Below are 15,764 nucleotides of genomic sequence, written 5' to 3'. Positions count from 1 at the left end.
TAATATACCATCCTTTCCAAGGTGGAGGGTATAATAATTTAAATTGTGTAACTGTTATTAAAGCATCTTTTTTAATACTTGAAAGTATTTTAGAAGTGGTTTAAAGTTACAAGTTCTCTTAAAAATACAATTTCACTTGCAAAATCCCAAGAAAATATATCCAATATCTATAGTTAAAAGACTTGTGGAAGAATCAGAAAACATACAAGTTCAAACCTCCCCTGCTAATAAAACACTACTGGCTAAATCGCTAATTGAAAAATCAATAATATATATAAAAATGCATCTCCTGATCCATAAATTGAAGTCACTTGTTTTGAATAAAATTAGAGACGTTATTTCTTACTCTATATATAAAATTCAAACGAAAAAAAAAATAAGAAATATTGAAGATATTATTCGAGAAAAATTTCAAAGCATTAACAATATTGCTCCAATAAATTACTATAGCTATTACCCAAAAACAGTTTTTCAAGATATGTATACTTTACATACGGTCGTGCCAAATACAAATTTACTGTTATTTATTTCAAACCGAAGTAGTTGTCAATGTGTTTACCGCTCAGGAAACACCAAGCCACTCTACATTTATAAAAAACAATTTAGTTAAATTATATGCCCAAAGTAGGGAATTGAGGGATGTAGGTAACAACCAGGAATAGGTAGTACAGGCTGCTACCATGATAATGAAGTTCGAAGGAAAAATGACCTGTATAGGGACAGCGACAATGTAATAGATTTGTGTAAAATTCATAAAAAAAATTGGAAGGGATACATTCAAGCAGTGGTCGTTCCACAAAAGATATATTATATATAAAAGAACATTCCAACTGCTAGCTGCCGGAAAAAATATTAAAAATAAACCAGAACACCATTTTCATGGAGGCAAATGGGAACATACTGAAAAAATTTGATGAGTCCCAATGGTGGCTCACATTACATCTGACCCTAAAAAAGTCGGAATACTGTTCCCAGTTGCCGAAGCTTTTCTACGTAGCTACTACATAAGGGATATTCTCTTCTTCATTATATCATTTCATTAAAATTAATCGTTAAAAACGTACTGCGAACAGTACGGCATATGGATTTGGATTGGAGTATATCGCAGATTTAATTATTTACTCCCCAACACGAAACCAAGGTATCTTAAAAGGATAAGGATGATATCCTTATGTAAGGAGGAACTTGTATCATTAACAGACGACTTTGACGAGGGGAAGGAAAAAAAATGAGCCGTTTAGCCCGTTACCAAATAATGTCAAAACCCCTTTTATAAAAGAGGTAAAAACATTTGAATTTCAATTAAACAGGAAATAGAAAAAATATGTACTATTGTGAGACATTTACCGTTATGATGACAAAAAATATATGCTGTATGCTTCACTTTGGACCAACATTGTTGGAAAATGCATAGTATGAAAAAACTAGGATATCTAACAGCACAGTTTAGGAATATTTCTACTTGTTAAAAAATGGGATATTTAAAAAAGATCGAAATTCTGGCATCAGGATATATTCGTGAGTCATACAAAGCAGTTAAAAAAAAGTGGAAAACATTTTTCGAAACTCATAGATTCAGAAAAGAAAGAGTGAATTTAAAGATGTAAAAATTCAAAATGATGCACTCCTTGATAAATATCAAAGCATCCATAGAAAACGAAAAAATATTAACAATTTTGTAATGATGAGATTCAGTAAACTTCATTTCAATGAGTAAAGACTTAAAGGCTAAAAGTTTAAAACTTATAACTAAAACAAATAGTTTTCATGTAATTTAAAAAAATTAACTAAACTAAACAAAAGTCAAAAGAAAAACAAGTCTTAAATAAGTTCCCAAAAACAAAAAAGAATCTGTAAGATAAATATCCGGATCAGGAAAATTGGAGTCTACGAGCCACACCATCGCTCATCTAATCCATCGAGAGAAGCGCAGCTAGGTATCTTCCCAAGTGGCAACTATTAAACTCCCGGCAGACAGATGGACGACGAAGCCAAATAATTAAATTCTGCGGTTTTTATGAAAAGAAAAGTAGAGAAAAAAATATAAATACAAAACTGAGCTCATTTCAAGGTTAAGTAACCAGGCTTCATTTCGTTCCTCGATTAAATGTGCTATCGAGACGATTCGACACGAAACCTAGCTGTTCTACAAGCTTTCAGAAGGATAAGGATGATATCCTTGAGTAAGGAGGAACTTGTATCCTTAACAGACGACTTTGACGAGGAGAAAGAAGAAGCTGAGCCTGTTAGGCCGTTACCAAATAATGCCAAAAGCACCTTTTATTAAAGAGCTAAAAACATTTACATTTCAATTAAACAGGGTATAAAACAGGAAGGAGGAAAAATATTTACCATTGTGAAGCACTTGCCTCTATTTTTATAAAAAAAAATATAAATGCGTATGCTCCACTTTGGACCAACATTGTTAGAAAATATATAGGCCGAAAAAAACTAGGATATCTAACAGACCAGTCGAGGAATATCTTTACTTGTTAAAAAATGGAATATTTGAAAAAAGAGCGAAATTCATCCATCACGATACACATACTCGTGAGTCGTAAAAATACAAAGTAGCTAAAAAACGAAGTGGAAAACATTTTTCCGGAACTCACAAAGTCGGAAAATAAAAAAGAATTAGATGAGGACACTTGGAACAAAAAATAAAACAGAATTTCCAAATAAATATTGTTAACAAATATGATACACTCCTTGATAAATATCAAAACCTTCAAAGAACATGAAAACATCATAACAATTTTGTAATGCTGAGATTCTGTAAACTTTTAAATGTCAAGAGATACCTTGGTAGAAGAATACAGGTATTTGCATCAACGCTTGGGAACATTGATATGTCAAAAATTTTTCGCAACCTTGAACAAGGGAAACCAAGACAAATACAGATTCATATCATGGCTGTCATAGAAACCAATTTTGTCACTGTTGGTTTTAAAAACGACAAGAAAAAATGCTTTGGTGTCATGAAAATCAATGTTATCGGTTTTGTTTTCGAATTAGAATTTTATCGGTTTTGGTTGTCATAGAAGCCAATGTTATTGGCTTTGTTATTGGAAATAAACCAAGTTGCTTAGAGCTGTCACTTTTCATTTGCTCGCTTTGGGATATGTTGTAAAAATGTAAGTAAATTGATTTATTTTAATATTTGCTTAAAAAATATATATTTTCGCATTGATGTTTTTATTTTGTATGGGAATGCATAAAAATAGTACCCAAAATAAAATTATCCTGGAGTTTATGGAGAATTATCCAGACCTAGCAAAGGGGTTCACAAAGTGTGATAAGCCAAAAGTGGATGCCCTATAGCAACAAGTGTCAGAATCACTAAATAGTGCAGGTCCACCACAAAACAATGTTAACGGATGGAAGAAGGTAAACAACTTTTGCCACAAAACTAAGATTGTTAATCTGTAGTTTTTATTTTTATAGAAATGGACTGAGTGGCAAAACGAAGTGAAAAGAAAGATGGCGCAAAATAAAGCTGAATCTAGGGCAACTGGCGGTGGACCGTACGCAAAACATCAGTTGACACCTAATGAAGAGGTTATAGTGCGTTTATGTGGCATTGCGCAGTCAGTAGAAGGTGTGTCCGGCATTGCACTTGGTCTCACGGAAGATGTTGATGTTTCAGTTGAGGAAGAAATGCCCTCAACATCTTCAAAGCGCCCATTGGTTGCAGTTAAAGACGAAATGCCATCAACATCTTCAAAACGCCCATTGATTTCAGATGTTCCCACAAGTGCTCCAAAAAAGTTAAGAAAAGAAAATAACAGCGACAGTTTAAAAAAAAAAATTTTAGATGACCAAAGTGAAATCAATTTGGAGTTAAATGCAAATGTTAAGGAGATGGTAAAAATAGAGCAACAAAACGCAAGCAGTCTAAAGCGCACTTATAGGGCTATTGAAAAAGGAAATGAGTTAGTCGCGAGGGCAGTCAACGATTTAAAAACAGAGTTTGTCCGGTATAGTGAAGGAATTTTAAATTGCAAAAAGGAAAAATTGGAAATAATGAAGAGACAATTGGATATGGAAACGAAAAAGTTAGTGTTCCAAGAAAACAAAGAAACCCTAAGGAACCTGTACCAAAAAAGAAATGAATTTAGTGCCTATATTAGTTTAGTTTTAACATATGTACATAGAATATACCTTTTAATTTTGTTATTTAATGTTTAATTTTTATGTTTTATTTTTGTTAACCAATGAATAAAAGACTGAATTTATCAAATGAAAGTTTCACCCTTTTTTATTTAGCTATAAACTGTTAGCTATTTCATCCCTAATTCTTTGACCTTCACTTTGTTGTGAAGTTGATGATTGCAACACAACGTTCAACGTTCATGCAACAAGTTGTTCAACCTCCTTATTGTACCATGATTAGAACGTTAATTAAAATTCCAAAATACATTTTTACACAAAATTCCTGGTTTGAGCTTTTTTTCCTTGTTTTTTTATCTTTGCTTCAATTTATCATTCGTAAGGCCATATTGTTTATTCTTCACAAATAAATAATTTTTGTTGGAAGAAAAAAATTTGCTAGTTATTTTAAAAACAAAGATAAAAAAAAACAAATAAAAAAAAAATTAAGTTCGGCCGTGCCAAACTTTTAATACCCTCCACCTTAGGGTAAAGGAAACATTAGAAGAAATGTGGCAAAAACCATTAAAATGCCGAATATCGGGAGGTACCGTTATATGGGGGCTATACCACATCGTGGACCTACACATCAACGTTTCGCCAACGGAGCTAAAACCCATTATGACCTACAAATACCAATTTTCAGACAAATACGTGAAAAAAATGTTGCAAAAATCATCAAATTACCGAATATTGGGAGTTACCGTTATATGGGGGCTATACCAAAACGTGGACCTATAATTACAATGACTCGCCACACGAACTGGGACCCATTATGATCTACAACTACCAAATTTTCAGAGAAATTCGTGAAAAAATGTGTCAAAAATCATCAAAATACCGAATATTGGGAGGTACCGTTATATGGGGACTACACCATAACGTGGACCTATACATACAATGTTTCGCCACACGAACTAGGACCCATTATGACTCACAAATACCAATTTTTAGACAAATCAGTGAAAAAATGTGGCAAAGACCATCAAAATACCGAATATCGGGAGGTACCGTTATATGGGGGCTATACCAAATCATGGACCCATACATGCAATGTTTCGCCACCGGAGCTGGAACCCATTATGACCAACAAATACCAATTTTTAGACAAATCCGTTAAAAAATGTGGCATAAATCATCTAAATACCGAATATCGGGAGGTATCGTTATATGGGGACTATACCAGAACGTGTACCGATATATCTCATTTTCAATACCAACCATCCTAGACACAATACCAATTGCTCTGCTAAATTTTGGCGCTCTACGTCAAATAATGTGAGCTGTATCGTGATTTCAACAGACAGACAGACAGACGGAAATCGTTAAATCGACTTAGAATTTTATGCTGATTATGAATATATATACTTTATGGGGTCTACGACGATTATTTAAGGATGTTACAAACGGAATGACAAAGTTAATATACCCTCCTTTCCAAGGTGGAGGGTATAATAATTTAAATTGTGTAACTGTTATTAAGGCATCTTTTTTATGCCTATATATATATATGCCCAAAGTAAGGAATTGGGGGATGTAGGTAACAACCAGGAATAGCTAGTACAGGCTGCTACCATGATAATGAAGTTCGAAGGAAAAATGACCTGTATAGGGACAGCGACAATGTAATAGATTTGGGTAAAATTCATAAAAAAATTGGAAGGGATACATTCAAGCAGTGGTCGTTCCACAAAAGATATATTATATATAAAAGAACATTCCAACTGCTAGCTGCCGGAAAAAATATTAAAAATAAACCAGAACACCATTTTCATGGAGGCAATGGGAACATATTGAAAAAAATTGATGAGTCCCAATGGTGGCTCACATTACATCTGACCCTAAAAAAGTCGGAATACTGTTCCCAGTTGCCGAAGCTTTTCTACGTAGCTACTACACAAGGGATATTCTCTTCTTCATTATATCATTTCATTAAAATTAATCGTTAAAAACGTACTGCGAACAGTACGGCATATGGATTTGGATTGGAGTATATCGCAGATTTAATTATTTACTCCCCAACACGAAACCAAGGTATCTTAAAAGGATAAGGATGATATCCTTATGTAAGGAGGAACTTGTATCATTAACAGACGACTTTGACGAGGGGAAGGAAAAAAAATGAGCCGTTTAGCCCGTTACCAAATAATGTCAAAACCCCTTTTATAAAAGAGGTAAAAACATTTGAATTTCAATTAAACAGGAAATAGAAAAAATATGTACTATTGTGAGACATTTACCGTTATGATGACAAAAAATATATGCTGTATGCTTCACTTTGGACCAACATTGTTGGAAAATGCATAGTATGAAAAAAACTAGGATATCTAACAGCACAGTTTAGGAATATTTCTACTTGTTAAAAAATGGGATATTTAAAAAGATCGAAATTCTGGAAAACATTTTTCGAAACTCATAGATTCAGAAAAAAGAGTGAAGTTAAAGATGTAAAAATTCAAAATGATGCACTCCTTGATAAATATCAAAGCATCCATAGAAAACGAAATAATATTAACAATTTTGTAATGCTGAGATTCAGTAAACTTCATAAGAATTTCAATGAGCAAAGACTAAATGTATAAAACGTATAACTAAAACAAATAGTTTTCATGTAATTTAAAAAAATTTTAACTAAACTAAACAAAAGTTAAAAGAAAAACAAGTCCTAAATAAGTTCCCAAAAACAAAGAAAATCTGTAAGATAAATATCCGGATCAGGAAAATTGGAGTCTACGAGCCACACCATCGCTCATCTAATCCATCGAGAGAAGCGCAGCTAGGTATCTTCACAAGTGGCAACTATTAAACTCCCGGCAGACAGATGGACGAAGAAGCCAAATAATTAAATTCTGCGATTTTTATGAAAAGAAAAGTAGAGAAAAAATACAAGTACAAAACTGAGCTCATTTCAAGGTTAGATAACCAGGCTTCATTTCGTTCCTCGATTTAATGTGCTATCGACATAACTACTTTTGTTTTTCCTTTCCTGGAATTGAAAAGAAAACATAATTTCTTAAACCTGGAATATAATAAAAAATTTTAACTCTAACGATTCGACATACTTACTCGTTGGAAAGAACCTCAACTATTAGCTCGGAGTGAGGGCTATCTCCTGGTTGGTCAGTCACCAGAAGTGTTGTTTCAATGTGGAGCTCCATTTTGTAACAACCGTGTTCCAAGAAAATCAACGAAAATCGCTGTGTTGGTCTTTAAGTGGCGTTGCCGTTATGCTGGCGTTTAACGCGAAAAAAGAACAAATCCGTGACAAAAGAAAAGTGGCATCAATCATAAAAATACCGAATATCGGGAGGAACCGTTATATGTGGACTATACCAAAACGTCGACCGATATATCTCATTTTCAATACCAACCATCCTAGACACAATACAAATTGCTCTGAAAATGACAGAATGACAAAGTTAATATACCCTCCTTTCCAAGGTGGAGGGTATAAAAATATCAATGTTACGCAAAATGTGTATTCTTTACATACGGGTGTGCCAGATACAAATTTACTGTTAATTTACTTCAGACCGAAGTAGTTGTCAATGTGTTTGCCACTCAGGAAAAACCATGCCAGCCTACATTTATAAAAAAAACAACATGTTAGAGGTGTACGTAGAGATATCGCCAAATTAGAAATTTTAAGTATAAAAGCAGTCACTTGAAGAATGTAAAATTATATGCCCAAAGTAGGGAATTGAGGGAAGTAGGTAACAGCCAGGAAATGCTTACATAAAGTGCTACTAGAATGTTGAAGTTCGAGGCAAAAAATGACATGTATAGGCACGATAATGATATATATTTGTTCAAAATGCATAAAAAAAACAATTGAAAGAAATACATTCAAGCAGAGACCATTTCACAAATGATATATATAAATATACAAAAGAACACCTCAATTTACTGCAGGTTGGCGGCAAAAAATATTTAAAATAAACCGGAACACCCTTTTCATGGACGCAACTGGGAACATATTAAAAAAAATGATGAGTCCAGCAAACCGGAGCGGCTCACATTAAACCGGACCCTAAAAAAGTCGGAACACTGTTCCCAGTTGCCGAAGCCTTTCTATGTAGCCACTACACCTCCTTCCTTATATCATTAAAGATGTACTGCGCACAGAACGGCTTAGGTTGGCTTTTGTCTAAAATGATATGCTCTAATTGAAGTATATCGCAGATAAATGGCATTAGAGCACAAAATAACATCGATCGCCGACGACGTTTCCGTATGTTATACAGCATGCACACAATATTGTCAACCAAAATTTATTGTAGTGTAAACCATATTGTGCATATCTAATATGAAATTTGATTAAAGACGTTAATAAAATGAAGAAGGATGAAAAGCTAGCAAGTTTTTTAAAGTGGCACATCTGTTTTGCTGTGAATATAAGTAGCATGCCACAACTAAACGTTTGGTTGAAAAATGTATTTGCTCCACAACACGAAACCTAACTGTTCTACAAGCTTTCAGAAGGATAAGGATCATATCCTTGAGTAAGGAGAAACTTGTATCCTTAACAGATGACTTTGACGAGGAGAAAGAAGAAGCTGAGCCTGTTAGGCCGTTACCAAATAATGCCAAAAGCACCTTTTATAAAAGAGCTAAAAACATTTACATTTCAATTAAACAGGTTATAAAACAGGCAGGAGGAAAAATATTTACCATTGTGAAGCACTTGCCTCTATTTTGATAAAAAATATAAATGCGTATGCTCCACTTTGGACCAACATTGTTGGAAAATATATAGGCCGAAAAAATAGGATATCTAACAGACCAGTCGAGGGATATCTTCACTTGTTAAAAAATGGAATATTTGAAAAAGAGCGAAATTCATCCATCACGATATACATACTCGTGAGTCGTAAAAATACAAAGTGGCTAAAAAACCAGGTGGAAAACATTTTTCCGGAGCTCACAAAGTTGGAAAATAAAAAAGAATTAGATGAGGACACTTGGAACAAAAAATAAAACAGAATTTCCAAATAAATATTGTTAACAAATATGATACACTCCTTGATAAATATCAAAACCTTCAAAGAACATGAAAACATCATAACAATTTTGAAATGCTGAGATTCAGTAAACTTTATAAGAATTTAAATGTCAAGAGTGTCTTGGTAAATGTTTGATATATATTGAAATTGTAAAGCGAATTCAAATTATGTTGACAATAAATGATCAGCTGGTCTTACTTGACCTTACAATTGGGCCATGGCATGGTAGAAGAATATAGGTAGACGCATCGACGCAGCTGCTGGGACAATGAAATGTCAAACCTATTTTGGAATTGAAGATGTTGAATGAAATTTTTTTCGAATTTGTAAAAATTGTTGAAAAACGCATTTTATAATAACCTCCGAATTATGTCGTATAAGAAAACATATAAAAAGCTATTTATATTTGAAAATAAATTAAAAAATTTTTGACATATCAATGCTCCCAAGCGTTGATGCATCTACCTGTATTTTTCTACCATGGGCCATGGTCTATCCCAATTTTACATTAGTTTATTATAATGTTATTGAAAAAAAATTACCTCGTTGAACAATGAACAATTATAATCTTCTTTAAGCTGTCAATTTGTTGAACGCATTCTTGCCAAAAGTAACCTAAAAACTTTGAAATTCAACATAATTTTAGGACATATATTTAGAAAATGTTAATGGACAATGCAGATGATAAGTGCTCGTATTGTTTGCATTGTGGGTTGATTGTGGGTTGAGAAGAATATAGGTAGGTGCATCAACGCTTGGGAACATTGATATGTTTTATCAAAAATAAGTATATTTTAAATGTTTTCTTATACGACGAAAATCGATGGTTTGTATAATATAAAATTTTCAACAATTTGTACATATTTCAATAATTTTTCATACAATATTTTCAATTCTAAAATTGGTTTGACAGTTCATTGTCCCAGCAGCTGGGTCGATGCGACTACCTGTATTCTTCTACCATGGTTGATTGCTAAAACAATATAACGACCATCGTATAATTATTACAGGTAGCAGCAAGCAAAGGCTTATAGTAATAGAAAAGGCTTATAGTAATAGAAAAAATCGCCGTTGTGCTTAACAAAACGCCAACTGCGATGGTGCGAAAACGTTTTTCGCGGTTAATAAAGGAGTGACACCCCATTAAGCAAAATAGACGTATATTTTATGTTTCCTAAAATTGCAAAATGTAGAATATTTTATGTGTGTATGTAGTTTGCTTTTGCTAAATATCAAAGCATCCATAGAAAACGAAAAAATATAAACAATTTTGTAATGCTAAGATTCAGTAAACTTCATAAGAATTTCAATGAGTAAAGACTTAAAGGCTAAAAGTTTAAAACTTATAACTAAAACAAATAGTTTTCATGTAATTTAAAAAATTTAACTAAACTAAACAAAAGTCAAAAGAAAAACAAGTCTTAAATAAGTTCCCAGAAACAAAAAAAAAAAATATGTAAAATGTATATCCGGATCAGGAAAATTGGAGTCTACGAGCCACACCATCGCTCTTCTAATCCATCGAGAGAAGCGCAGCTAGGTATCTTCCCAAGTGGCAACTATTAAACTCCCGGCAGACAGACGGACGACGAAGCCAAATAATTAAATTCTGCGGTTTTTATGAAAAGAAAAGTAAAGAAAAAAATACAAAACTGAGCTCATTTCAAGGTTAAGTGACCAGGCTTCATTTCGTTCCTCGATTCAATGTGCTATCGACATATCTACTTTTGTTTTTCCTTTCCTGGAATTGGAAAGAAAACATAATTAATTTCTTGAACCTGGAATATAATAAAAAATCTTAACTCTAACGATTCGACATACTTACTCGTTGGAAAGAACCTCAACTATTAGCTCGGAGGGAGGGCTATCTCCTGGTTGGTCAGTCACCAGAAGTGTTGTTTCAATGTGGAACGCCATTTTGTAACAACCGTGCTCCAAGAAAATACACGAAAATCGCTTTTTTTTTTTCTTTAAGTGGGAAAATGTGCCAAAAATCATCAAAATACCGAATACCGGGAAATACGGCTATATGGGGCTATACAAAACGTGAACCTATTCATACAGTGTTTCGCCAAAAGAGCTAGAACCCATTATGACCTACAAATACCAATTTTCAGCCAAATCCATGAAAAAATGTGGCAAAAATCGTCAAAATATCGAATATCGGGAGGTGCCGTTATATGGGGACTATACCAAAACGTTTACCTATACCTACAATGTTTCGCCACACGAACTAGGACCCATTATGACCTACAAATACCAATTTTTAGACAAATCTGTGAAAAAAGTGGTATAAATCATTAAAATACCGAAATCCGGAGGTACCGTTATATGGGGAATATACCAAAACGTGGACCGATATATCTCATTTGAAATAACAACCATCCTAGACACAATACAAATTGCTCTGCTAAATTTTGACGCTCTACGTCAAATAATGTGGGCTGTATCGTGATTTCAACAGACAGACAGGCGGACATCGTTAAATCGTCTTAGAATTTTATGCTGATTATGAATATATATACATTATGGGGTCTACGGCGAATATTTAGGAATGTTACAAACGGAATGACAAAGTTAATATACCCTACTTTCCAAGGTGGAGGGTATAAAAATATCAAATTTTACGCAAAATGTGTATACTTTACATACGGGTGTGCCAGATACAAATTTACTGTTAATTTACTTCAGATCGAAGTAGTTGTCAATGTGTTTGCTACTCAGGAAAAACCATGCCAGTCTACATTTATAAAAAACATGTTAGAGGTGTACATAGAGATATCGCCAAATTAGAAATTTTAAGTACAAAAGCAGTCACTTGAAGAATATAAAATTATATGCCCAAAGTAGGGAATTGAGGGATGTAGGTAACAACCAGGAACTGGTTACATAAAGTGCTACTAGAATGTTGAAGTTGGAGGCCAAAAATGAAATGTACAGGCACGATAATGTTATATGATTGTGCAAAATGCATAAAGAAAACAATTGAAAGGAATACATTCAAGCAAAGGCCATTCCACAAATAATCACCCCTACTCTGTAAGTCGTCGCCAAAGGCGTCGTCGTCTCAAAGTCGTTGTCACTCGTTGACGTCGGCGTTGTCACATGAATGCAAAATTGGTACTTTGTAAGACGTCACGGCCAGTGACGCCTGCGTATCGATAATTTACCACCAAAAAGTGTAATCCCTAACGAATAAAGAAAATTTTCTTCAATTTGTTTGGTAAAATGATTTATTTTCTTGATGAAAGTTCAAGTTCTAGTGATGAAGAACAGAAAAAAAGCCTTCGTATACAAAGAAAAATTATAAGGCAAAGGTCAGATATATTTAACCTACCACATATCAAGTAAGTTTTATAATTTTTATATTTTGGGTCATGATACATGCCATTCATAAAATATATCATTTATCTACAGGTTTCAAAACCATTTTCGCATCAATAAAGCAGCATTTAAATACTTGCTTGATACTATTGAGCCGAAAATGAAGAAAAGTATTCGGTCAACTTCTGTGTCCACCACAATAAAGTTGGCTACAACTTTACGCTTTTTGGCACAGGGTTCATACCAGTTGAGTGTTGAAAATGACATGCATCTCGGTTTGGCTCAACAATCTGTAAGCACAATTCTGACAGAAATGCTTGACGTTTTGGAGACAGTTATCTGCCCAAGCTGGGTAACATTTAGTATGACCGAGGATGAGAAAGCCGAAGCAAAACTAGCTTTTTTTGAAAAAACAGGGTTTCCAGGCGTCATTGGATGCATAGATGGGACCCACATTAAGATATTTACACCGAAGAAGGAGGAGCAAAGCATTTATTATAACCGTAAAGGATTTTTTAGTTTAAATGCTATGATTGTAAGTAATGAAATTATTTTGTGCAATTAAGATTCTAATTTAAGTTTTACTTAGATTTGCGATCACAAAATGCGGATAAGGTATTTGGATGCTCGACATGCTGGCTCAGCACATGACTCCTTGATTTGGAATATGAGCCACGCCAAACAAATTTTGCGCGAACGTTATGATGGTGGTGACCGTAATAGTTGGATTTTAGGTAAAATGCATCACCATGAGAACAGAATATCAAAAAAAAAAAAAAAACGATTCACAAACCTTGGTTGTCGAACTGAGTACCTTTCAAATAAGAAATTTTTCGTTTTGTTTTCATACTCTACATATACGTACTAATATATGATTTTTATGCAGGTGATGCAGGCTATCCGCTAGAGCCATACCTGATGACGCCATATCGTTCTTCTCAAGAAGGGAGTGCTGAGGCTGTTTTTAACAATAAACATGCCAAAGCAAGAAATATTATTGAAAGAACCATTGGTGTTTTAAAAAATCGCTTTCGCTGTTTGCTCGGCGCTCGTCAACTTCATTATAAGCGTGAAAAGGCAACTAAAATTGCAAATGTTTGCTCAGCATTACACAACATTTGTATTGCATATGGTGTAAATGATCTAAGCGAAGATGTACCTGTACAACTCAGCAATGAAAATGTTGAGAATGAAGACGAAAATATACAAAGTATTGAAGCTTCACAAATACGAGACCAAATAAAATCCACTTTTGTTTAAGTTTATTGATTTTAATAAAAAAAAAATTCATTGTTTATGTATTAAAACTTAAAAAAAAGTTCATTCTTATTTCAAACTTAGAATTAAATTCAGACTCTAAAAAATAAAAAAAATTTAAATGAAATACCTAAATTCATTCTTATAGAATGAAAAAAAATGACTAGGTACTACTTATTAATATTTATGTAAAGCGCAGCTATCACAATTTTTGGCTTCATTGGTCAGATTCATTCAGCTTTTGCAACTTCCTCTTTTTGATTTCCAGCGCAATTTTCTTTATTTCCACTTCGTTTTGGAACAACTCTTCCTCTCTTTCATGTTTTCTTCTTAACAATTCCAATTTCTCTTTCTTAATTTTAATTATTTCCTTTTCGTTTTCATTTTGTCTTTTTAGTAATTTTAACTCCTCTTCCTGAATTTTTTTGGTGTCTTTTAACGTGTTTTTGATTGAGTTCATGGTGCGGGAAATCTCATTCAACACCTTTTCTTGCATATTGTTATGCAGTTCAAGTAAAGTTTCTCTGCTTTTCCTATTATCTTTCTGCTTTCTTTGATTCTTTTTTTGAGTTACAGCACTAGATGACTCCGGCGGGCAGATGTTTTCTTCATCTTCAACGCGCTCGACCAACCAATCTCCCTCACATGCACTTATGTTGCCAGGCTGATGGTGGGTGAATGTCTCATCTGTGGGAAAGTATTCTTCGGCTTCAACATTTGAAGACCGAAGTGTAGACGCTGGTGTTGAGCGAATCTCCTCCTCACCCTGTACCACAGAAAATCCCTGGTCTTTTTTGGCGCCACACACGTAGCCATCAGGAGTTAATTGGCTTTCAAATTTCATTATACTCGCAACTGCCTCTTCCAACGGGGAAAGTTGCAGCTGCTTGTATCTGCCTCCACCTGTTGCATTGCATTCTGCCTTGTTGAAGGCTACTTTCTTTTTACATTTGAATTTTAGATCTCTCCAAACCTAAAACAAAACAAAGAAAGTTTAATTATTTGTGTACATATACTGTTATTCCTTACCTTCTGCCAACCATCACTGTCTCTTGCCGGAGGACCAAAAGCATTCAGTTTTGTTGTAATATCCTCCCAATTTTTTTTAAAATTGGATGGAATAGAGCCTCTGCTGAACCCTTTCGCAAGGCTTGGGTTTTTCTCAAGTTCTTTTATTAAGCAATCAAATTGCGTTCCATTTGTAATTTTTAATTTTTTCTCCATTTTCTTTTTTTTCACCAACTTACAAATCAATAAAAACACAGTTGTTTGTATCAAGGCGTCACAAGGCGTGCAGAAAAACCGTAACGCCCAAAAGTAAGTCGAGTCGACTCAACATGGTTGTATAAACGCCTTAGCGAGTACCAAGTACTCGTCATCTGCTGTCGACACGACTTCAGGGGTGCCAAAATTAACACGGCGACACAAGGCGTCGGCGTTAGCTGTCGACGACGTCTTACAGAGTAGGGGTGAATATATATAAATATACAAAAGAACACCTCAATTTACTGCAGGTTGGCGGCAAAAAATATTTAAAATAAACCGGAAAAACCTTTAAAAAAAAATTGTGAGTCCAGCAAACCGGTGCGGCTCACATTAAACCGGGCCCTAAAAAGTCGGAACTCTGTTCCCAGTTGCCGAAGCCTTTCTATGTAGCTACTACACATAGGATATTTTCTCCTTCCTTATATCATTAAAGATGTACTGCGCACAGCACGGCTTATGTTGGCCTTTGTCTAAAAGGATATGCTCTAATTGGAGTATATCGCATTCAATGCAGAGCACAAAATAACATCGATCACCGACGACGTTTCCGCATGTACATGTATACAGCATGCACACAATATTGTCAACCAAAATTTATTGTAGTGTAAACCATATTGTGCACATCTAATATGAAATTTGATTAAAGACGTTAAAAAAATGAAGAAGGATGAAAAGCTAGCAAGTTATTTAAGGTGGCACATCTGTTTTGCTGTAAATATAAGTAGCATGCCACAACTATACGTTTGGTTGAAAAATGTATTTGCT

General features: G+C 34.1%; 3 protein-coding genes across 3 annotated transcripts; 2 read left to right on the top strand and 1 right to left on the bottom strand.

The window, feature by feature from the left end:
* Window positions 1–2,170: 2,170 nt before the first annotated feature.
* LOC109613310 (uncharacterized) lies at window positions 2,171–3,844 on the top strand. The gene is made up of 4 exons (XM_059126705.1): window positions 2,171–2,245; window positions 3,322–3,387; window positions 3,445–3,744; window positions 3,815–3,844. The coding sequence occupies exons 1-4, from the start codon at window positions 2,171–2,173 to the stop codon at window positions 3,842–3,844; spliced, it is 471 nt and encodes a 156-aa protein (XP_058982688.1).
* An 8,338-nt stretch (window positions 3,845–12,182) lies between these two features.
* LOC101894818 (putative nuclease HARBI1) lies at window positions 12,183–13,858 on the top strand. The gene is made up of 4 exons (XM_059126901.1): window positions 12,183–12,499; window positions 12,570–13,011; window positions 13,066–13,210; window positions 13,363–13,858. Exons 1-4 carry the CDS (start codon window positions 12,381–12,383, stop codon window positions 13,734–13,736), a joined length of 1,080 nt encoding a protein of 359 aa, XP_058982884.1. The 5' UTR covers window positions 12,183–12,380; the 3' UTR covers window positions 13,737–13,858.
* A 61-nt stretch (window positions 13,859–13,919) lies between these two features.
* Window positions 13,920–15,411, bottom strand: LOC131804287 (uncharacterized). The gene is made up of 2 exons (XM_059126902.1): window positions 14,763–15,411; window positions 13,920–14,706 (listed from the first exon to the last, which is right to left on the bottom strand). The coding sequence occupies exons 1-2, from the start codon at window positions 14,955–14,957 to the stop codon at window positions 13,951–13,953; spliced, it is 951 nt and encodes a 316-aa protein (XP_058982885.1). The 5' UTR covers window positions 14,958–15,411; the 3' UTR covers window positions 13,920–13,950.
* Between the last annotated feature and the right edge of the window lie 353 nt (window positions 15,412–15,764).

This window comes from Musca domestica, unplaced genomic scaffold (genome assembly GCF_030504385.1).
Source record: "Musca domestica strain aabys unplaced genomic scaffold, Musca_domestica.polishedcontigs.V.1.1 4, whole genome shotgun sequence".
NCBI classification, from domain to species: domain Eukaryota; kingdom Metazoa; phylum Arthropoda; class Insecta; order Diptera; family Muscidae; genus Musca; species Musca domestica.
The sequence above is the reverse complement of the archived record's forward strand: the minus strand, read 5'-3'. Positions and strand labels throughout refer to the sequence as shown.